At 43.9% G+C, this 24,392-nt stretch overlaps 1 protein-coding gene across 7 annotated transcripts in view; it reads right to left on the bottom strand.

Moving 5' to 3' along the window:
• The window catches only part of LOC105498969 (kinesin family member 27), an 83,895-nt gene extending 73,195 nt beyond the window's left edge, over positions 1-10,700 (bottom strand). For 5 of the 7 annotated variants that reach the window (XM_071077611.1, XM_071077614.1, XM_071077616.1 and 2 more), the window contains exons 1-2: positions 10,551-10,700; positions 3,316-3,696 (exon numbers count right to left, since the gene is read on the bottom strand). In XM_071077611.1, coding sequence (XP_070933712.1) covers positions 3,316-3,613 — 298 coding nt within the window. In that variant the 5' untranslated portion in view covers positions 3,614-3,696; positions 10,551-10,700. Of the gene's footprint in view, positions 1-3,315; positions 3,697-10,053; positions 10,350-10,550 lie in introns of those variants that run through there. The other 2 variants (XM_071077612.1, XM_071077613.1) reach the window with 2 other exon arrangements.
• Between the last annotated feature and the right edge of the window lie 13,692 nt (positions 10,701-24,392).

The following is a 24,392-nucleotide window of genomic DNA, read 5'->3' as shown; positions in this document are numbered from 1 at the left end:
GGCAACAATCATGCTGAAAATCTAAGTTTCTATCAACTTCAATGGCTGCCTTTCCCCTCATTTAAGAGGCAAGACTGCCATCATGTGGTAAGTAAAGTAAGTAATGGGTTTTCTTCTAATACAGCACAAATGAAGATTCCCTTTTAAGAGCTTGTAGGAACTAGCCTGTAGGAAATATCTAAACCTTTCAAACTGTAGCATAGATAAGCAATCTTGATTATCCAGAATAAATAATTGACCAGAAATAGTTCAGTTATTCCCCACATCAATAGATAACAAAGCACAATTTAAAAGACGTATCAAAAAGCTTAATTTCAAATATTTATAATAAAGCTCCAATATGTATTTTGATAACTTAAATATAAAATTTGCAATGTTAGTCTTATATTCCTGAAATAAACCATTTCCAAGAGAAAACCTGCGAAGTTTTATAACTCAACAACTATCATTTAGCTATTATATGGTATTTAAAGAGTACACAAAAGTTTTTGGAAAAGGCTATACCTTGTAAAGGTAATTCCAAAGTTCTGAAAAGCAGGAAAATGAATATTAGCTAAATAAGCATCATATTTAAAAATAAAGCCAGGCGTGGTGATTCACGCCTGTAATCCCAGCACTTTGGGAGACTGAGGCAGGGCAGATCACTTGATCTCAGATGTTAGAGACCAGCCTGGACAACATGGCAAAACCCTGTCTCTGCAAAAATAAAAAATAAAAAATTAGTCAGGAGTGGTGATATGTCCCTGTAGTCCCAGATACTCAGGAGGCCGAGGTGGAAGAATTTCTTGAGCCCAGAAGGTTGAGGCTGCAGTTAGCTGTGATTGTGCCACTGCACTCCAGCCAGGGCAACAGAGCAAGGCTCTGTCTCAAAGCAAAATCAAAACCAAAAAAAACCAGTGAGACCCCCATCTCTACAAAAAAGTTTTAAAAATAAAGTAAAATACATTTTAAAATAAGAGAGTTTCATTCTGCCCTAGTGCCCAGCATGGTAACCTAGATACTGCAGATGCTCAATAAATATTCACTGGGGGATGTGGGGGGACGGGGCAGGGAAGCATTATTTGCATGGTCAGTAACCAAAAAGCAGATAACTGACCCAGAATTGGTGCCCTATAGAGACATTCTGGGAAACAGAAAATCCTCACTAATACACCAAAAAATAAATCCAACTTTTTTTGACACAGAGTCTTGGTCTGTTGCCCAGACTGGAGTGCAGTGGCATGATCTTGGCTCACCGTAGCCTCCGCCTCCCAGGTTCAAGCGAATTCTCTGCTTCAGCCTCCCGAGTAGCTAGGATTAGAGGCGTGTGCCATGACGCCCAGCTAATTTTTGTATTTGTAGTAGGGACAGGGTTTCGCCATGTTGACCAGGCTGGTCTCAAACTCCTGGCCTCAAGTGATCTGCCTGCCTTGACCTCCCAAAGTGCTGGGATTACAGGTGTGAGCCACCGCACCTGGACTGAAATGATATTTTACATTGTTAAATGCAAAAAGAAAGTTACAGAATCACAGGCATAATATCTCATTAAACAAACAAAAACCAAAATAACTACATAAGTGAGTAATATGCATCAAACTTATTTCTTTGGGATGAGAGGAGTTGTCACTTGTTTAATTTCTTATGCATCACTTGCAGTCCTTCTTATAATAAATATTTCTTTAATTTAAAAAAAGTAGAAAGAAAACACCATCCAAAATGTTCTTTTTTTTTTTTTTTTTGAGACGGAGTCTCGCTGTGTCGCCCAGGCTGGAGTGCAGTGGCCGGATCTCAGCTCACTGCAAGCTCCGCCTCCCAGGTTCATGCCGTTCTCCTGCCTCAGCCTCCTGAGTAGCTAGGACTACAGGCGCCCGCCACCTCTCCTGGCTAGTTTTTTGTATTTTTTAGTAGAGACGGGGTTTCACCGTGTTACCCAGGATGGTCTCGATCTCCTGACCTCATGATCCGCCCATCTCAGCCTCCCAGAGTGCTGGGATTACAGGCTTGAGCCACCGCGCCCGGCCCCATGCTCTTAATGGTGGTCTATTTCTTCTGATAGAGAGAATTTTAGAGCAATTAAAATATGTTAGAATAGATAACTTTAATAACTTTTTCCCTTACAAAATAAAAATAGTACTCATGGTCTCCTAATAAAAAAAAAAGTATAGCTATAATTAAGTCACCAGCTTCTGAACATGTATAACTCCTATTGGTATAAAGCATATAATGGGTCATTAGGATTATAAAACATTTGCCAATCAAAAAAGACAAAAATCCCTACAATCCTAAAGAAAAGCCACAATTTATACTAGAAAAACTGAATTATTTTTTATTGTAAGACCCTGAAACAATCTAGTATCTGTGATCTCCTAATCCTGCAGAATATACAGATGTTTTTCTTTTAGTTGGGGAATATTGGCCTCTTGAAGCTCCTCCATTTTAATCTTTGGAATAAAGATTTCCTCAAACTACACAACCACTCTCTGAGCCACTACCCATCCATGCATGTAATGAGAGAAGTTTCTTTTTTAATTTTTTTTATTTTTTGTGTTTCAGCTCGTATCTGAACAGCTAGAGAAAGAAGTTTCTGAAAGCCATGTATTTTACATTTGTGAAACATGAAAATAGAAAAATATTGAGAGCCACTATTCATACAGAGAATACTAACTAAAACTTTAGACAATGATGCATATGTGCACTATTCAGAAGTTTGTTCTTAGTAGAAAACTATCAATACAGTAAACAATCTTAACAGAAGACTTGGCTGTCAGTTCCCCCACTCTATTACCAGACACTCAACTAAAATGATTTCCAAGGTTCCCTCCAGCTCTACATGAGATCCTATGATTCTATCTTTTCCAAACTATAATTACAAGCAGGAGAAATTATGTCCTAAAGTATTCAGAATTTAAAAAAGAAATCTGGCTAGAATATGAAAAAAGCTACTCTACATAGTAAATTTTTCCTACGGTCCCTAAGTCCTGACTGTGGGACTCTTAATATTTACAACTGGCTTGTTAAAGAACGCAAAATCTGATCATGTTAACTCATTTATCTCTATTTTAAATGCTGTTCAAAATAACAAGGGCTGACCACTGAAAATTATCTTAAACTTCTTTCCTCAAGCAAATATAATCCTAAGTTAGATTGCTTAATGAAACTTCAATATTTAGAAACAAACCTTTCAAAGATGATGATCTTATGATCACATTTGATTACATTATTCATTCCTTCACTATTCAATTAATATGCTAAGCACCTACCACGTATCAGGTATTGGTCATGTTTTAGCTTCTTTCTAGCGTCACAAATAAAAGTCAGAGAGTATGAGAATCTTACCAATATGGCCCCCTCCAATGGTGTATGTCTTCCCAGATCCAGTTTGTCCATAGGCAAAAACAGTTGCATTATAGCCCTCAATGAGTGACAACACTAGGGGCTTTATACATGTATTATAAACTTCATCTTGAGTGGAATTTTTGCCAAAAACAAAATCAAAAGTGAAGACTCTGTCTCTCCCAATGATAACTTGCTGGCTGTTTGGAATAACTCTCACACAAACTTGATGATTATGAAGAACTTCTTTGCAAAGCAGAGGTCTAATTCTTACAGCAACTTTTACTGGTATTTCTTCCATGGCAACTTAGATTTTACTAGATTTTCTACTTAATGTTCAGTATCTAGTGTGAGAAACTTCCATCTTATGTAAGATCTGGATTCCTGTGTATCAAAAATAAAAAACAAATTTTAATTACTGATTCCTTTTATCCCAATAAACTAACCACCTTCTAAAGCAAAGTCAGTTAGAACAGGTTTTGTTTCAACACAACACAGTTACAAAAAGTAAACCTGTCTTGTAAAATACATTGTAAATTTGTAGACAAAATAGTACGTCTTGGGTTTGCTTCAAAATAATCTAGAGTATGGGGTCCATGAGTTAATAAATGACGAAGCTAAGTGGTAAGTACATGGGATTTCATTGTGCCTTTATTTCTACAGTAATAATATTTCCCAGTTCATTAATCTAAATATTAAATAGCCAGGGAGTTAGAAAATTAAGGCAAGGAGATAATTAAGTAAGGAACTGTACACATGTTTTTTTGTTTGTTTTTTGAGATGCAGTCTCGCTCTATCGTCTAGGGTGGAATGCAGTGGTGTGATCTCCGCTCTCTATAACCTCTGCCTTCCAGGTTCAAGTGATTCTCCTGCCTCAGGCCTCTTGAGTAGCTGGGATTACAGGTGCCCGCCACTACATCCGGCTAATTTTTGTATTTTTAGTAGAGACGGGGTTTCACCATATTGGCCAGGCTGGTCTCAAACTCCGAACCTCAAGTGACCTACCCGCCTCGGCCTCCCAAAGTGCTGGGATTACAGGCATGAGCCACCGCGGCCAACCTGTACATGTGTTAAAAACAAACATTAGTACCAGATTTTATAGCTATGCATTGAAAAATAGCATTTCCTCTTTGTCACAATTATTAGAAATAAATTCATGAAAATAGTTCTAAGAATTTCATAAGTCAATATAAATGTAAAACTAAAATTTTACCGGCCGGGCGCGGTGGCTCAAGCCTGTAATCCCAGCACTTTGGGAGGCCGAGACAGGTGGATCACGAGGTCAGGAGATCGAGACCATCCTGGTGAACACAGTGAAACCCCGTCTCTACTAAAACTACAAAAAACTAGCTGGGCGAGGTGGCGGGCGCCTGTAGTCCCAGCTACTCGGGAGGCTGAGGCAGGAGAATGGCGTGAACCCGGGAGGCGGAGCTTGCAGTGAGCTGAGATCAGGCCACTGCACTCCAGCCTGGGCGACAGAGCGAGACTCCGTCTCAAAAAAAAAAAAAAAAAAACTAAATTTTTATTCAAAAATAATCAAAACTAACAGAAAAACTGCTTTTTCTGCTTCTAAATATTATGTTGTACTTATTTCTGAAGATCTCTGCTAGAATTAATACATTAAAAATTAAATTGTTGGCTGTAGTTTCCCGACTAAAAATATATATAAATAAATAATTGATAACCACATTTACAATGAACACTCTGGCTTTTTTTTTTTTTTTTTGAGACAGAGTCTTGCTCTGTCGCCCAGGCTGAAGTACAGTGGCGCGATCTCAGCTTGCTGCAAGCTCTGCCTCCCGGGTTCACGCCCTTCTCCTGCCTCAGCCTCCCAAGTAGCTGGGACTACAGGCGCCTGCCACCATGCCCAGCTAATTTTTTGTATTTTTAGTAGAGATGGCGTTTCACCCTGTTAGCCAGGATGGTCTTGATCTCCTGACCTTGTGATCCGCCCGCCTCAGGCTTCCAAAGTGCTGGGATTACAGGCGTGAACCATCGTGTCCAGCCTAACACTTAAAAATACATTCAAAAAACAATTCCATTTACAATAGCATCAAAAAGAATAAAATATTTAGAAATAAATTTAACAAAAGATGTGTAAAACATATACTCCGAAAACTATAAAATACTGTTAGAAGAAAGCACAAGATGTACATAAATGAAAAAAATCTCATGTTTATGAATTGAAAGATATATTAATACGTCAGTATTCCCCAAATTGATCTACAGACTCAATGCAATACCTGTCAAAATCTCAGCTGACTTATTTGCAGAAATTGACAAGTTGATCCTGAAATCACAGAACTCAAGAGACACAGAATAACCAAAACGATATTGAAAAAGAACAAAGTAAGAGGACTCACACTTTCCTAATTTCAAAACCAAGCAACAGTCATCATGATAGTGTAGTACTGGCATAAGGATAGACACATAGATCAACAGAATAGAATTGAGAATCCAGAAATAAACCCTCACATTTATGGGCAATTGATTTTCAACAAAGGTGCAAAGACAATTCAACTGAAGTCTAAGAATAGTCTTTTCAACAAATGGCTATGGGACAATGGATAAAATAATGAAGTTGGACTCCCTACCTCACATCATATACAAAAGTTAACCAAAAATGGACCATAGACCTAAACATAAGAACTAAAACTACAAAACTCTTAAAAGACAGGAGTAACTCTTCATGACCTTGAATTTGGCAATAATTTCTCAGATATGACACCAAAAGCAGTAAAATTAAAAATACCAATTTGGACATTACACATTGTATACAGGTACTGAAAAATCACACTGTACCCCATAAACATGTACAATGATTGTGTCAATCAAAAATAATAAAAGCAAAAAAATAAAGATGAAGTATAGATTAAAAAATAAGTAAGACCCAGCCTGGGCAACAAAGTGAGACGTCATGTCTACAAAGAAATTTTTTTTTTCAATCAGCTCAGCATGATAGTGCACACCTGCGGTCCCAGCTACTTCGGAAGCTAAGGCGGGAGGTTGGCTTGAACCCAGCAGCCAGAGGTTACAGTGAGCTGTATTTGCGCCACTGCGCTATAACCTGGACAACAGAGCAAGAACTTGTCTGAGAGAGAGAGAGAGAGAGAGAGAGAGAGAGAGAGAGAGAGAGAGAGAGAACAAGAGAAATGTTGGGGGTGGGGGAGGGAGAGGAAGGAGGGAGGGAAGGAAAAACTGGACATCGAAATTAAAAACTTTGTGCTTCAAAGGAAACTACCAAGAAAGTGAAAAGACGGCTGGGCGCGGTGGCTTATGCCTGTAATCCCTTGGGCACTTGGGGAGGCCGAGGTGGGTAGATCACGAGGTCAGGAGATGAGACCATTCTGGCTAACAAGATGAAATCCCATCTCTACTAAAAACACAAAAAAATTAGCCAGGCGTGTTGGCGGGCACCTGTAGTCCCAGCTACCCGGGAGCCTGAAGCAGGAGAATAGCATGAACCCTGGAGGTGGAGCTTGCAGTGAGCGGAGATTGCGCCACTGCACTCCAGCCTGGGGGAGACAGCAAGACTCCGCCTCAAAAAAAAAAAAAAAAAGTGAAAAGACAACTCACTGAATGGGAGAAAATATTTGCAAGACATGAATCTAACAAAGAACTTGCAACTACAATATATAAATATTACAACTCAAAAAGTTTTTAAAAAATTTTAAAAACAGGCAAAGCATCTGAAAAGGCACTTCTTCAAAGAAGATATACAAATGAATAACGAGCACATGAAAAGATGCTCAACATCATTAGCTATCAGGAAAATGCAATCAAAACCACAGTGAGAGTCCAGGTGCGCAGTGGCTCACGCCTGTTATCCCAGAATTTTAGGAAACTGAGGTGGGAGGATCACCTGAGGTCAGGAGTTCAAGACCAGCCTGGACAACATGGTGAAACCCCATCTCTACCTAAAATACAAAAATTAGCCAGGCACAGTGGCTCAAGCCTGTAATCCCAGCACTCTGGGAGGCCAACGTGGGAGGATCACCTGAGGTCAGGAGTTCGAGACCAGCCTGAACAACACGGTGAAACTCTGTCTCTACTAAAAAATACAAAAATTAGACGGGCATGGTGATGGGCGCCTATAATCCTAGCTACTCAGGAAGCTGAGGCAGGAGAATCGCTTGAACCCAGGAGGCAGAGGTTACAGTGAGCTGAGATCAAACCACTGCACTCCAGCCTGGGTGATACACCAAGACTGTCTCAAACAAACAACCAACCAACCACCACAATGAGATACCAATCCACATCCACTCGCACTGCTATAATAACAAAGACAGACCATAAGTGTTAGCAGGGTGTAAAGAAATTAGAACCCTCATACACTACTGGTGGGAAGGTAAAATGGTACAGCCACTTTGGAAAACAGATTGACATTTCCGCAAAAAGTTAAACATACAGTTATCACTTGACCCAGCTCCCAAGAGAAATGAAAACTCCCAAGAGAAATGAAAACTCCCAAGAGAAATGAAAACTCCCAAGAGAAATGAAAACACTGTGTTTGCATAAAAACTTATATACAAATGTTCAGTTTTGGAAGGATAAAGCTTATACTAAATTTAACAAGTAATCTATGACAATGTTTAAGTGCAGATGATGAAAAGTAATGAGTTTGAGGTGAGGCTAGGTTCTTTGGAGAAGCTGCTGAGTCTTGAAGATTACCATTAAGTAACAGAGACAACTAGACTGAAATAACATTTTATTAATAACACTAATAACAGTGAATTGATAATATTAATATTCACTACCCTTGAAAAAAAAAACCGTGGCCCAGCACAGTGGTTCACATCTGTAATCCCAGCACTTTGGGAGGCCAGGGTGGGTGGATCACTTGAGCCCAGGAGTTCGAGACCAGTCGGGGCAACATGGAGAAACCCTGTTTCTACAAAAAATCAAAAAATTAGGCAGGCATGGTGGCGCACGCGCCTGTAGTCCCAGCTACTCAGGAGGTTGAAGCGAGAGGGTCCCTTGATCCCAAAAGGGTCGCGACCCTGTCAAAAACAAAACAAAATAAAACAAAACTCTGCAATGGTACTCTGCATTTGTAATTCTGTGAGTAGATGGCATGAAGAGGATCACAACAAAAAAAAATTAACATCACTCTTCTAAAAGTCCCCTGAGAGTAAAAAAAAATCAGGTCCCTTGGGCTGTAAAATCCCAAAAGAGAGTCAACAAACTATCTGTAATGGCTGAAACAAAGAGATACACCTAACCTTAGCAGTTTTAAAATCATTCTAATGAATTTTACACTGGAAAAAAAAAAAATGCTCATGTGTTTGATAAATCCTTTCTTGGATCTTAAAGAACTCTACAATCATTTGGTACTGGAAACTTTTCCAGTTGCAGGAATGCTGAGTTAATTCTTCCAAATGTCTCTGAAAACCAACATTTGAAGTCACCATACAGATTAGTTTATTTCTTTGTATGCCATCAAATTAAAGCAAAACTCATGGACGATGTTAAGCCAAACCTAACTGCTTCCAATGAAGTTGCTAATAAAAAATGCCAAATTGGGATATTTTCATTTCTTGGGTTTTTGTTTTGTTTTGTTTTTGAGACAAGGTCTGGCTCAGTCATCCAGGCTGGAGCACAGCGGCACCATCTCGGCTCACTGCAACCTCAGCCTCCTGGTTCAAGCGATTCTCGTGCCTCAGCGTCCAAAGTAGCTGGGATTACAGGCACCACGCCAGGCTAATTCTTGTATTTTTAGTAGAAACGGGGTTTCACCATGTTGCCCAGGCTGGTCTCGACCTCCTGGGCTGAAGAGATCCGCCCGCCTCAGCCTCCCAAGGTACTGGGATTACAGATATGAGCCACCATGCCCAGCCTCATTTCTTGGGGTTTTTAATGGTAATATCTATAAACAATTTGGTTATAAAGGCAACTGAAACTTATTCTAAGCATTAAAAAAAATAATAACGGGGCCAGGCACGGTGGCTCATGCCTGTAATCCCAGCACTTTGGGAGGCCAAGGCAGGTGGATCACTTCAGCCCACGAGTTACAGACCAGCCTGGGCAACAGGGTGAAACTCTGTCTCTACTAAAAATACAAGAATGGGCCAGGCAGTGGTGACGCACCTGTAGTCCCAGCTACTTGGGAGGCTGAGGTTGGAGGATTGCTTGAGCCAGGAAGGTTGAGGCTGCAATGTGCCACTGCACTCTAGCCTGAGTAACAGAGCGAGACCCTGTCTCAAAACAAAACAAACAATAATAAGGGTCCACAAACATAGGGCTTGTAAAACATCAATATACAAGAAACAAAGTTTTTACACAATCCATAGCACTTATACTTCTTCAGATTCTGATCAATTATAGTCATCAGAAACATACGTATTATGTCACCAATAAATGAAAAAAGGCGAAATCTGATTGGCTGGTCGTATTTAAGTATACTCAATGGGTTTTTGAAATCTGAGGAAAGGCAAGAGAAATATTTAATCCCTCATGTCATGTCACTGGTCAGGAATCAGTGTCTCCAAAAACCGCTGCCATCCCGTCCCCTTGATTTCCCAGAAAGCAGTGGTTGTCTGAAATGTGTGGTTTGTTAATTATTTTCATAAGAAACTTCCCAGTAGATAGTAAATCGCATGAGGAGCTCAGAAAAGGCCCCAAATGCGTAAAGACAAAGGAGTAAAGAAGGGCAAACAACAAAGATTTTCAACACTGGAGACGGCGGTGTTACTTAAAAGGTGTTTCAAAGAAAGAATCGGGGCGCTTTGCTCTTTACAGCACCTGCCTCCGAGGGAGGGAGCTCTCGAGCTTGAATGCGCCGAAGTTTCAACCTCTACAGTGGGAAAAAGACGCCTGCGACAAAACAAAGCGCTCGGTGGTGGTGGCCCTCGCGTCGCACCTCACGCCGTGCAGCTACACGAGACGAACACGGGGTGCGCTCCGGGGGGCCGAGTCCCGCGTTGGGGTCGATCCCCGTTCCCCGGGCCCAGCTCCTCAGGGCTGAGCCAGCTTTCTCCGGAAGGGGCGCTCTGCTTCCAGTCGTTCGCCGGGCTCCCATTCCTGACCCCAGACCCCTCGGGCACCCCCATAGGCCTCGCTGGCGCCCCTACCGCCCACCCTCTGGCTCCCACCCCGCGGCGGCCCAGACCCCAAGCCGGCGCCTACTAGTCCCAACGGCGGGCTGGGAGCGCGGGCGCGGCGGGCTGGAGGGCGGGTGCCGCGAAAGGGAGGGCGCCCCACTTCCCCGCACCGCCCGGCCAGGCCCGCCGCGCACTGACCGGCTCGGGACAGCCCAGGGCCCTGGCGGCGAGCGCTGGACTCCTCAGCTTCGCTCTGCCACGCCGCGCCGCCGCCGCCCGCGTCTTTTGTTGTCGCGGGTTCTCCTGGCAACCGGCGAAGCCCGCCTCCCGCCGCGTCCTCCCCGGGTCGCGGCGTCCTGGCCCCGCCCCCGAACCTGGGCACGCCCCCAAGCCGGTGCGCAAGAGTCCTGCGTCCCCAGGAAGTCCGCAAAAGGCCAGCTCTCGGGCTTCCCTGCAAACCCGAGTTGTGTCCCACTAACGCGCTGGGACCGGTCTGTGAGGCCTGAGCGGAAGCATCTTTCCACCGGTTCGTGAAATGAATGAGAACGATTCCACACTGTGTTTCAATATCTTAGCTACCAATTCAGTTTATTTTTATTTTTATTGAGTAAAACTTGCATAACATAAACCATCTTAAAACTTACAATTCAGTGGCGTTTAATGCCTTCACAGTGCATTAAACTATCACCTCTGTATATAGTTCAGAAACATTTTCATAACCCCAAAAGAAAATCTCCAAACCAGTTAGCAGTCATTCCTTCCAGTTCCCCTCTCCCCACAACCCCAGCCAGCCACTAATCTACTTTCTGACTCTATGATAGATTTACCTATTCTGGGTATTTCATTATTGATGGAAGCATTCAGTATATGACCTTTTGTGTCTAGCTTCTTTTGCTTAATGTTTTCAAGCTACAGTCATGTTGTAACAACTATCAGGACTTCTTTTTTTTTTTTTTTTTTTTGAGACGGCGTCGCGCTCTGTCGCCCAGGTTGGAATGTAGTGGCGTGATCGCGGGTCACTGCAAGCTCCGCCTCCCGGGTTCAAGCGATTCTCCTGCCTCAGCCTCCCGAGTAGCTGGGACCACAGGCGCGTGCCACCACACCCGGCTAATTTTTTGTATTTTTAGTAGAGATGGGGTTTCACTGTGTTAGCCAGGATGGTCTTGATCTCCACTGACCTTGTGATCCATCCGCCTCGGCCTCTCAAAGTGCTGGGATTACAGCCGTGAGCCACCGCGCCCGGCCCTTTAGATGGAGTTCCACTCTTATTGCCCAGGCTGGAATGCAATTGCGCTATCTAGGCTCAACGCAACCTCCACCTCATGGGTTCAAGCAATTCTCCTGCCTCAGCCCCCGGAGTAGCTGGGATTACAGGCATGTGCCACCACGCCCGGCTAAGTTTTCTGTATTTTTAGTAGAGACGGGGTTTCACCATGTTGGGCAGGCTGGTCTCGAACTCCTGACCTCGGGTGATGCGCCCACCTCGGCCTCCCAAAGTGCTGGGATTATAGGCGTGAGCCACCCCGCCGGGCCTGTTTTCAGGTTTTTTAGGTATGGACCTAAGAGTGGAATTGCTGGGTTGCATCGTAGTATTTAACTTTACCAATTTAGCTTTAAAAGCTTTAGTGCCTCCTGTTTTTAGTAGCACAATCTAAGCATCTTCAAAAATACTTCCTTCTCTCATGAAATATACGAATGAAGGTGGGGAAAAAAGCTGACTATGTTTTTTTTTTTTTTCTTTTAACTGAATTATTTAAATTTTTAAAAATTCAGGCTGGGCACAGTGGCTCACACCTATAATCTCAGCACTTTGGGAGGCTGAACTGGGAGGATCACTTGAGCCCAGGAGTTCAAGACCAGCCTGGGCAACATAATGAGACCCCCCCCCCATCCCTACAAAAAATCAAAACTTAGTCGGGTGTGGCCGAGCATGCCTGCAGTTCCAGCTACTCTGGAGGCGGAGGTAGGAGGATCGTTTGAGCCTGGGTGGTCAAGGCTGCAGTGAGCCATCGTTGCACCACTGCATTCCAGCCTGGGTGACAGAATGAGACTCTACCTCAAAAAAATAATAAATAATACATAATTTTTAAAATTCTAAGATTTGAATTGATTATGCTGCATTTTTAGAACTCTTTTTGAAAACAAACTCACATCATGACTGTGAATTGGTGAGTCAAACTGGTCTGCTGACAAAGCTTCAATGATTAATAGTACGTAACAATTTAAGTCTGGGAATACCCGGAAGTCTCAACAGAAGTTCTCAAGAGGCCACACAATTGCAGAGAGGAGGTCAGCAAATGCCTAACAGCATTAGAATGGGGCATTTTCCTTTGTCCCCAAATTGATGTCTTGAGTCCAGAGTTAGAGAAAAGGAGTTAAGTACTTAAGTTCCCCACACTGTAAAGTGAATGCCAGTCATTGCCAACCCTTCCTCCCTAGGATTTATAGCAGGACTAAGCTAATTCCATTCAAATTCCAATCCTATCTCTTTTTTAAGTGTCTGTAAGAAAGACTGGGCAGTGGAGTCAAGGGGTCTTGGGCCTTGCGGGTTGGAGAGTAAGCGGCCTCCCACCTAAGTCAAAGGAGGCTCTAAGAGTGACGGGCAAACCCTGTGTGATGTGCAAGAATAGGAAACCTGGCCTTCTGGTGGGAGCAACTATGGGAAGAAGTAAGCTGATCTGCTTCTCGAGAATGGAGCGAAGCAACTGAGAAGGCGCTGTAGTAGGGCAGCCTGTGTTCCTACAGTTTAGGAGGGGAGAACCTGTGATTTGCTCATGGTCCAGGGTATCCTTTGGAGGGTACCCAAGCTTGAGCCCCATGAAGATTGTCTTGAGGACTGTCTCCTGCAGATGAGTCCCAATCAGTAAGAGGCAGTGGGAGGAGCTGGGCTTGGGATTAACAGAAGTAATTGAGCCAGTGCTGGATCTTCGTACAGGAACTATGTCTTCTCCTTAAGGGAACAGTATCTTTCAGGTCCACTGAAGAACGCTGCATACGTCCCATGGGAGACCAGCTTTGGGATGCTTGTCCTACAGAGAAAAACATCCATGCCCAGTCCACTTTACTAAAAGCAGTAACAAATGGAAGATTTGGCCAAATTAAATAAAGAAACATGTGCCCTTTTCCCCTAAATCATCTTCCCTCACCCACATTTTGAGAAAAGCTGGGTCCAGGAAAGAAAGGAAGTATTAAAGGAAGTATTAAGGAAACCACAGATCGTACCTCTTCTCCCACTTTAAATTATTTTAATGTTGCTATAATGTTTGACGGTTTCACTTAATTTCTCTGGCAGAGAGAAAAGAAGCTTTATACTTTAAAAAATGGGATTTCTGGCAGGGCACGGTGGCACACACCTGTAATCCCAGCACTTTGGGAGGCTGAGGCGGGCGGATCATAAGGTCAGGATTTCGAGACAAGCCTGGTTAACATAGTGAAACCCCGTCTCTACTAAAAATACAAAAATTAGCCAGGTGTGGTGGCATGTGCCTGTAGTCCCAGCTACTCAGGAGGCTGAGGCGGGAGAATCACTTGAACCCAGGAGGCAGAGGTTGGACTGACCCGAGACTGCGTCATTGCTCTCCAGCCTGCGTAACAGAGTGAGGCTTTCTGTGCCATCATTTGCCTTTGGCTCCTTAATTTAGTAGAGAGAATGTTAGCTTTCCTAAGGAAACATACTGCTTGGGTCCTGTCAACCCATGTCAGGTGGATTTGCTTGGCCTAATGGTCAAACTGGGCAGCTACAATCTCCACCATTCATGAGGGGAACCTTGGGAGACTAGGAAAGAATCCATCACCCCAACCTGAAAAGCAAGCCTAGGACAGTGGCTTTCGAATTTGATTGATACTGAGCCACTATCAGAAATTCACTTGACATCATGACTCAATACACAGGTATGTGTACAAATGAAAACAAGGCCAGGCATGGTGGCTCATGCCTGTAATCCCAGCACTTTGGGAGGCCAAGGTGGGCGGATCACAAGGCCAGGAGACCATCCTGGCCAACATGGTGAAACTCCGTCTCTACTAAAAATACAAAAATTAGCTGGGTGAGGTGGCATGTGCCTGTAATCCCAGCTACTAGGGAGGCTGAGGCAGAGAATTGCTTGAACCCCGGAGGCGGAGGTTTCAGTGAGCCAAGATTGTGCCACTGCACTCCAGCCTGGTGACATAGCAGGACTCTGTCTCAAAAAAAAAAAAAAAAAAAAAATTCTTATGTCGTAGCTTCTATAGGTCAGAAATCTGAGCATGGGTTAGCTAGATTCTCTGCTTCAGGGCTCTCACGAGGGTGCAATCGAGGTATCAGTCAGGGCCATGATCATTTCAGGGCCAACTGGGGCAGAATCTGTTTCCAAGCTTCTGTAGTGTTTGGTGGTAGTTCTTTTTTTTTTTTTTTTTTTGAGATGGAGTCTCGCTCTATTGCCCAGACTGGAGTGCAGTGGCGCAATCTCAGCTCACTGCAAGCTCTGCCTCCCTGGTTCACACCATTCTCCTGCCTCAGCCTCCCGAGTAGCTGGGACTACAGGCGCCCACCACCACGCCCGGCTCATTTTTTGTATTTTTAGTAGAGATGGGGTTTCACTGTGTTAGCCAGGATGGTCTCGTTCTCCTGACCTCGTGATCCACCCACCTCGGCCTCCCAAAGTGCTGGGATTACAGGCATGAGCCACCACGCCCAGCCTGTTTGGTGGTAGTTCTTGAGTGCTGTTGGACTGAGGGACGCATTCCTGCTGGCTGTTAGTCAGACGCTGCCTAAGTTCCTTCCCCTTAGCTCCTTGAACAGGTGGCCCTCTGGATCACATTGGGCATGTAAGACGAGCCCTGGAAAGCAAACCAGCAAGAGAGAAGTCAGAGTCACTTATAACTTGATTGTAGACAGGATATCCCATCACCTTTGCCACATTCTGTTCATTAGAAGCAAGTCACTGGGTCTATCCCACATTCAGGGGACGGGATTGCATGAGAGTATGACTACTAGGAGGCAGGACTTATTGGAGGCAACCTTTATTTCCTCCCCCGCTCCACCCCCTGCCCTATTCTGATCACCAAATTCTGCTTGTTTTATATCTGAATATTTCAAATCCCTTCTACTCTAGTTCAAGATCTCACAATCACTCACCTAGACTACTGCAACAGCCTACTAACTAGTCCCCCTGTCTCCAGTCTTGCTCTTACATATCCACCCTCCAGACCTTCTACACTGATCTATCTACGACATGAATCTCACTGTCTGTCCTTGACCTAAAACCTTTCTGTGATGGCATGGAGAATACCATTCCTTAACAGCTGGAACAGGAAATCCGTGTGTGGACAGACAAGTTTTGCTGAGAAGATGCTTTGCTAGCCTGTCCCTAGGTGGAAGATAAGCCTCCTAAGCCTGATTTGGTTAGTACCCAAGCTTCGGAGAGGAGGGTGGTGTTGCTCATATGAGACAAGGGGAAGAAAATTTGACTGTTTTTGAGAAGGAATGAGGAAGATGGGGAAAGGGGGTGGTGTTGGGAGAAGTTGAACAGAGAGGAGGCAGAGGATAACTGATAGGGGAATCCCAGGGACGCTGGGAATGGCTAATGGTGGCATTTATTGATTGATTGATTGAGTCTTGCTCTGTCACCCAGGCTGTAGTGCAATGGCACAATCTTGGCTCACTGCAACCTCCACCTCCCGGGTTCAAGCAATTCTCCCGCCTCAGCCTCCTGAGTAGCTGGGATTACAGGCACGCGCCACCACGCCCGGCTAATTTTTGTATTTTTAGTAGAGACAACGTATCACCACGTTGGTCAGGCTAGTCTCAAACCCCTGACCTCGTGATCTGCCCGCCTCAGCCTCCCAAAGTGCTGGGATTCCAGGCGTAAGCCACCACGCCCAGCCAGTGGTGGCCTTTATGTTCCTGCTGTGGAGTGTGCAATTCAACCCCCTTCCTCTCTCTCTCCTGCAAAATCTTCAATGATGTCTGCATTGCTAACTGACACATTTGTCCAGTCTGGTGCTGGACAAAACCAGAGGTTGACCATGTGGACCCAGAAGGCAGAAGATGAGAAGAAAGCCGAAGGTGTAGTGGGTCATTTCTGCAATCCCAGCACTGTGGGAGGCTGAGGCAGTAGGATCAGTTGAAGACAGGAGTTCAAGACCAGCCTGGGCAACACAGTAAGAACCCCTTCTCTAAAAAAAAAAAAAAAAGAAGAAGAAGGAAAGAAAAAAAAATTAGTTCGGCATGGTGGCATGCACCTGTAGTGCCAGCTACCTAGGAGGCTAAGGCAGTAGAATTGCTTGAGTCCAAGAGTTGGAGGCTGCTGTGAGCTATGATTGAGCCACTGCACTCCAGTCTGAGTGACAGAGCAAGACCCTGTCTGTAAAGTAAAATAATTTTTAAAACTAAAATGAAAAAAATAAGATGTAAAAATGTTCAACAAAATTCACTAAAATGATAACCACCATCATCTCTGGATGGTGGAGTTAAAGGTTGCGATTTTTTTTTAAAGGACAGAGTCTTACTCTATTGCCCAGGCTGGAGTGTAGTGATTTGATCACAGGTCATTGTAACCTTGAACTCCTGGGTGCAAATGGCCCTCCCACCTCAGCCTCCAGAGTAGCTAGGATACAGGTGCACACCACCATGCCTGGCTAATATTTTAAATTTTTTTTTGTATTTTTTTTGTTTGTTTGTTTTGAGAGTTTCACTCTTGTCACCCAAGCTGGAATGCAATGGCATGATCTCGGCTCACTGCAACCTCCACCTCCTGGGTTCAGGCGATTCTCCTGCCTCAGCCTCCTGAGTAGCTGGGATTACAGACATACACCACCATGCCCAGTATTTTTAGTAGAGACGGGGTTTTGGCATGTTGGCCAGGCTGGTCTCAAACTCCTGACCTCAGGATACACCTGCCTCGGCCTCCCAGAGTTCTGGGATTACAGGCATGAGCCACCAAGCCTGGGCTAATTTAATTTTTTGTAGAGATAGGGTCACCCTATGTTGTCTGGGCTGGTATTGAACTCCTGGTCTCAAACCTTCCTTCCCATGTTGGCCTCCCAAAGTGCTGGGATTAGAGGTGTGATTCACTGTGCCTAACCTGTCATTTATCTTTATGTCTCTATTTTTGAGCACAGTCCATGTCTAATACATAATAGATAATTAGCACATCCCAGAGAGTCAGTGAATGTTTATGGAAATAAAAAAAATAAAAAACAGAGGCCGGGCGCGGTGGCTCACGCCTGTAATCCCAGCACTTTGGGAGGCCGAGGCGGGCGGATCACAAGGTCAGGAGATCGAGACCACGGTGAAACCCTGTCTCTACTAAAAATTACAAAAAATTAGCCGGGCGCGGTTGTGGGCGCCTGTAGTCCCAGCTACTCGGGAGGCTGAGGCAGGAGAACGGCGTGAACCCGGGAGGCGGAGCTTGCAGTGAGCCGAGATCGCGCCACTGCACTCCAGCCTGAGCTGGGCGACAGAGCGAGACTCCGTCTCAAAAAAAAAAAAAAAAAAAAAACAGAAAACAATTAACTTGCTCAAGCCTACATGGTTAAGTGGCAAAGGCAAGACTGAAGCTTCCATCTGTCAGATGACAAAGTCAACGCACCTCCCCAGAGGCTGAGCTCAGCAGAGCTGCAGTTTTCTATATAATGCATCTCAAGTTTTGTTGTTTGTTTTACAGCTCATTGGCTCCAAACATGGACTCCAAACATGGCTCCAAACACGGACTGTATATGGCATTTGATTGATATGTACCTTAGTTCTCTTTTAATCAATAACAATTACCCTCACCTTTTAAAAAATTGTGGTAAAATGTACATAACATAAAATTGACTATCTTAACACTACTGAGCTGTACACTTTAAAATGGTTAAGTACTTGCCAGGCGTGATGGCTCACACCTGTAATCCCAGTACTTTGGAAGGCCGAGGCAGGAGGATTACCTGAGGTCAGGAGTTCAAGACTATATGGCCAAAATGGCAAAACCCCATCTCTACTAAAAATACAAAATTAGCTGGACATGGTGGTGTATGTCTGTAATCCCAGCTACTCGTGAGGCTGAGGCAGGAGACTTGCTTGAACCCGGGAGACAGAGGTTGCAGTGAGCCGAGATCGCACCACTGCACTCCAGCCTGGGCAACAGAGCAAGACTCCATCTCAAAAATAAATACATACGTACATACATAAAATGGTTAAGTACCTTCACACTGTTGTACAGCCAATATCCAGAACTCATTTCATCTTGGAGAACTGAAACTGTACACCCGTTAAACAATAACTCACTATTTCCTTCTTTCCCTAACCCCTGGCAGCCACCATGCTACTTTCTGTCTCTATGGATTTGACTACTCTAGGTTATAGAAGTGGAGTCATAGAGTATTAGTCCTTTTGTGACTATTTCACATACTATGATGTCCTCAAGTTTCATCCATGTTGTGCATATCAGAATTTCCTTCCTTTTTAAGGTTGAATTAATATTCCATTGTATGTATGTGTCACAATTTATTTATCCATTCATCCACCGATGGCCACTTGGGCTGCTTCCACCTTTTGGCTATTGTTAATTATGCTGCTATGAACATGTATGCATAAATATCTCTTTGAGAGCCTTTCAGTTTTGGGGAGTATTGCTGTGGATTGAATGCTTGTGTTCCCCAAAATTCATATGTTGAAACCCTAACCCCCAACGTGATAGTATTTGCAGGTAGGGGCTTTAGGAGGTAATTAGATTTAGATGAGGTCATGGGGGTTGAACCCCATGATGGAATTAGTGTCCTTTTAAGAAGAGGAAGAGGCCAGGTGTGGTGGCTCTCGCCTGTAATCCCAGCACTTTGGGAGGCTGAGGCGGGAAGATGGCTTGAGGCCAGGAGTTTGAGATAAGCCTGGGCAACAAGGGGAGACCCTGTCTCTACAAAATATTTACAAATTGGCTGGTTGTGGTAGCATGTGCCTGTAGTCCTAGCTACTTGGGAGGCTGAGGGTGGGAGGATCAATTGAGCCCAGAAGGGTGAGGCCGCAGTGAACTGTGACCATGCCACTGTATTCCAGCCTGGGTGACAGAGTGAGACCCAGTCTTAAAAGAAGAGACAGAGAGAAGGAAAGGAAGGGGAGGGGAGGGGAGGGAAGGGAAAAAAGGAGCTGCTATTTGTCCTATAGGATTTCTCACACTTTAGAATTGGCTGATCATATACTGTGTTTTCATTTAACTTGTTCCTCTGTTTCCCACATTTCCTGTAAACCAGTAAGTTAGATCTAGATTCTTGATTAGATTCAGGTTCAATTCTTCTGGCAAGAATAATTCATAGATGGAAATAGGTACTTCCTGTTGCAACACACCAGGAGACATGTAATGTTTGCATATCCTGCTTTTGGTGATGTTAAGATTATAGATGAGTACAGATATTTTTCAGTGTAATTCATCCATTAAAAAGTTCCTCATCGGCTGAGCATGGTGGCTTATGCCTGTAATCCCAGCACTTTGGGAGGCCAAGGCGGGTGGATAACCTGATAGAGGAAAAGCTCTTCTTTATAGAACAATACCAGCTAATGAATGCAAAAAGGAATATTAGAACATTACCATTGTGCAACCCCTAACGAAATAATAGATATGGGAAATGATCCTCAGTGGCTTCTAGGTAAAATGTTGATGAGGAACTTTTTAAAATTTTTTTCCCCAGTCTCCTTCTGTTGCCCAGGCTGGAAGTGCAGTGGTGCCATCTTGGCTCACTGCAACCTCTGCCTCCTGGGTTTAAGCGATTCTCTTGCTTCAGTCTCCTGAGTAGCTGGGACTACAGACATGTGCCACCACACCTGGCTAATTTTTGTATTTTTAGTATAGATGGGGTTTCACCATATTGGCCAGCCTGGTTTCAAACTCCTGACCTCAAGTGATCTGCCCGCCTTGGCCTCCCAAAGTGCTGGGATTACAGGCGTGAGCCATGGCGTCTGGCCTAGGATTAGTGCTTTCTTAGGACCAACTTAGAAAATAGCCTTTCCCTGGCTCTTTTTCAACAGCTCCCAATCCAAAATGATCCCCCACTGCTGAAGAGTTCTGAACACATGAAGGTATTGAAGGCAAAGTTGTCTTGGGTGCCTACCATCCCTTTCCTTTCTACTAGCAGCCTTTTTTTTTTTCATTAAGAACTAACCCTGATCTGCCTGGTAGGCCAGGCAATCATGAGTGGCCCTTGCTTCCAGACCAGGGTCGGGGACCTAGGACCCAAACCAGACTCCTCAGTCAAGTCTCTGATTTTTGCTTGGGTTATTGACAACAACTTGTACTGTTTCCTGGAATCACCAGACGTTACAATCATCTCTTTCAAGGAGCAAAAAGAAATATGAAGTATATGGCTGGAAGTGGTGGCTCAGGCCTGTATTCTCAGCACTGTGGGAGGCTGAGGCAGGCAGATCACCTGAGGTCAGGAGTTTGAGACCAGCCTGGCTAACATGGAGAAACCCCGTTTCTACTAAAAATACAAAAAATTAGCCGGGTGTGGTGGTGTGCGCCTGTAATCCCAGCTACTCAGGAGGCTGAAGCAGGAGAATTGCTTGAACCCAGGAGGTGGAGGCTGCAGTGAGCCAAGATTGTGCCATTGCACTCCAGCCTGGGCAACAAGAGTGACACTCTGTCTCAAAAAAAAAAAAAAAGAAAAAGAAAAAAAGAAAAGAAGTATGAGATATGGTCTTTGTGCATTTTAATCCCTAGACTGTAGTTACATGATCGTAGCTAAGGCCAGGTCTATCCCTGGGCTTATTTTGTTGATCCCTATAATTACTTTTTCACTATGCTAGTTTTAGTTTGATTTATTTCATTTAAAACTAAAATATCGTTAACCCAAAGGGCTAAAAGAAAGGAAAAGATACACAGTGTATGGAAAAAAGAGAAATTTAGCTGAATGGCACAATAATATGTTTCTCCAAACTTCCAATTGTTTAGTCAATAAATTGTATACCTGCAAGGAATTTTACAAATTACAGGCATGCATCACATAACAATGTTTTGGTCACCCATGAACTGCATACACCATGGTATTATATGGTATCCCATGAGATTATCCCATCCCAGTGGGACAAGACCAGACACAGAACCTTCAATTCCTTATTCTTTGTTACAATTTTTTTTTTTTTTTTTCCCATAGAGACAGGGTCTTGCTATGTTGCCTAGGCTGGTCTTGAACTCCTGGGCTCAAGTGATCCTCCTGTGTGGGCCTCCCAAAGTGGTGGGATTACAGATGTGTGTCACCATGCCCAGCCTAATTCCCCATTCTTTGTCTCTCTACTAGAACTTTTTGACCACCTAAAACCAGCGTGACACAGAGATAAATATTTCCTGTTTGGCAATTGGCTGAGACTTCTGATTGCAAAACAATCCCACATGGAAGTCCTCCACCTGTAACTTGTATACTCCTCCCTATAAAAGTCTAAGGCAAAACCACCCTGCTAAGAGACTCTGATCTTAGGATTTGGAGTGCTTTTCCTATTGTAATAGCCTGAATAGATCATTCCCTTACTTGTTTAGGTTTTGTATTTGACTATAGCATCCACCAAAAAGCTGGAAATTTTAAACTAAAGCAAAAAATAAAAAATAAAAAAAAAAGTTCAAGCACACCTAAAGAAAGATGGGTCACAGAGTTGCAAGGAAAAGGAAGATCTAGTTGCCTCAAAGCTGATCCCCTAAGTCATATACAGTCATTAAATCTGCATCTGGGGCAGACTGGGGTGCCAACCAGATTATTAAGCCATTATCCATTCAGCTTCAGGGGAGGGGACACTGTGAGGAAGCTCAATACATGATTTCTGAATTGAATGAAATGAAATCTGTTAATTTGCCTTGGTGCTAATTAGGGGGAAGTTTAAGGTTGATAAAGGAAGAAAAGCAGCCCCTGACAAAAAGCTGGCCTGGCACCCACAGCTATACCATGTTAGTCTTCTGTTGGACATAATCTCACAGAATACTAATATCAGAAAGGTTACTCAGAGACCATGATAAAGTAAAACTAAATAAGACTACTTCAGAATTTTGCGTAACCACAAATACAAGGGCACTGTGCCATGCAAAGTACCTAAACATCCTATCTCCACTAATATGAGTGACTGCCAACCTTTTTTTTTTTTTTTTTTTTTTTTTACCAATGAGAGCTTTATCCTTGCTCTTGTCTGCCCTCCCTATAGACAAAATTTGAGGCTGTCAATGGTAGAGCAGCCGATAGTATAACTGATCCTGCTTTCTGACAGTATCCAATCTCAACAGAACAGTTTCCTTAGACCCTGCCCCAAATAATCCTCCTACTGAGACATCCCATGCTACAAGTAATAAATCTACCCTGTTTACTTTGGTTGGAAGGCATTGACAAGGTGCCTTGGCTAAACAACTTGAGTTTGTAGAGCTAGGCAAATCATGAGGATGCCTCTGAAGAAAAATAATAGAAATTTGTATATAAAACAAAATATTTTATAACTGATGGCAAATCAAAGGCTACTATAGGAAACTGAGTCACCAAGGAATTAGAAAAGACTTCTCTGAAGGGAGGGCTGTGCCAAGGAGTTTCAGGAGGCTGTGCACATTTTCATTATCTTTAAAAGGGTGTGCAGAATGAATTAACACAACTGAAAACACTTTCAGAACTTAATTCTACATTCCATTCTCTTCTGGAACGTCAGGAGCTATGCCCATGTTAATTATGTTCCCCCAGACTACCCTGAAATCCAAGAGGGATGTTATCTCCACACAAATTCCCAAACACCAAAGATGTTAGAACTAGAACATTACCATTTTGCAATCCCTGATGAAATAATAGATCTGAAAAATGATCATCAATGGCTGTTAAAGCCATTAGGTAAAATGTTATTTTAATGCTCTTAGTCTGTATCAGGTAAGAAAATAATAAAATCCATGTAATGGGTGGCAAAAACTTCTTGCTGTTTCCCAGTATCCACCCATACTTTTTTTTTTTTTTTTTTTTTTGAGACTGGGGTCTCACTCCGTTGCCCAGGTTGAAGTGCAGTGGTGATCATTGCTCACTGCAGCCTGGACCTCCCGGGCTAAAGCGATCATCCTGCCTTTGGCTTCTCAAAGTGCTGGGATTATAGGAATGAGCCACTATGCCCAGGCCCATCTGTACTCTTTACACAGTTTAGCTGGTACCCAGTGCCCATAATACATGCCACTTTCCTAGCCTTCTTGGCAGTTAGTTGTGGTCACATGACTAAATTCTAGTAAGATGAAACCAAAATGGAATGTGGTGGCTACCAGAGCCTTTCTTATCAACCCTTTTTGTTTGTTTTCTTTTTCTTTTTCTTTTTTTTTTTTTTTTTTTTTTTTTGAGACGGAGTCTTGCTCTGTCCCCCAGGCTGGAGTGCAGTGGCGCGATCTCGGCTCACTGCAAGCTCCGCCTCCTGGGTTTACGCCCTTCTCCTGCCTCAGCCTCCTGAGTAGCTGGGACTACAGGCGCCCGCCGCCTCGCCCGGCTAGTTTTTTGTGTTTTTAGTAGAGACGGGGTTTCACCGTGTTAGCCAGGATGGTCTCGATCTCCTGACCTTGTGATCCGCCCACCTCGGCCTCCCAAAGTGCTGGGATTACAAGCTTGAGCCACCGCGCCCGGCCTCTTTTTTTTTTTTTTTTTTTTTTTGAGACGGAGTCTCGCTCTGTCGCCCAGGCTGGAGTACAGTGGCCGGATCTCTCAGCTCACTGCAAGCTCCGCCTCCCGGGTTCACGCCATTCTCCTGCCTCAGCCTCCGGAATAGCTGGGACTACAGGCGCCCGCCACCTCGCCCGGCTAGTTTTTTGTATTTTTTAGTAGAGACGGGGTTTCACCGTGTTAGCCAGGATGGTCTCGATCTCCTGACCTCGTGATCCACCCGTCTCGGCCTCCCAAAGTGCTGGGATTACAGGCTTGAGCCCCGGCCTCTTTTTCCTTTTTTTTTTAAGTGATTGGATTTTGCTACATTGCCCAGGCTGGACATGAACTCCTACCTCAGTCCCTCCCCACCACCCAGTGGCTGAGACCGTAGGAGCGAGCCATTGCACCTGGCTTCAGCCCTTTGTTTGTACTCTTCTTTATTGCTTCTTCAATCCT

This window comes from Macaca nemestrina, chromosome 14, assembly GCF_043159975.1.
Source record: "Macaca nemestrina isolate mMacNem1 chromosome 14, mMacNem.hap1, whole genome shotgun sequence".
NCBI classification, from domain to species: domain Eukaryota; kingdom Metazoa; phylum Chordata; class Mammalia; order Primates; family Cercopithecidae; genus Macaca; species Macaca nemestrina.
This window is presented reverse-complemented; position numbering and strand designations above follow the sequence as displayed.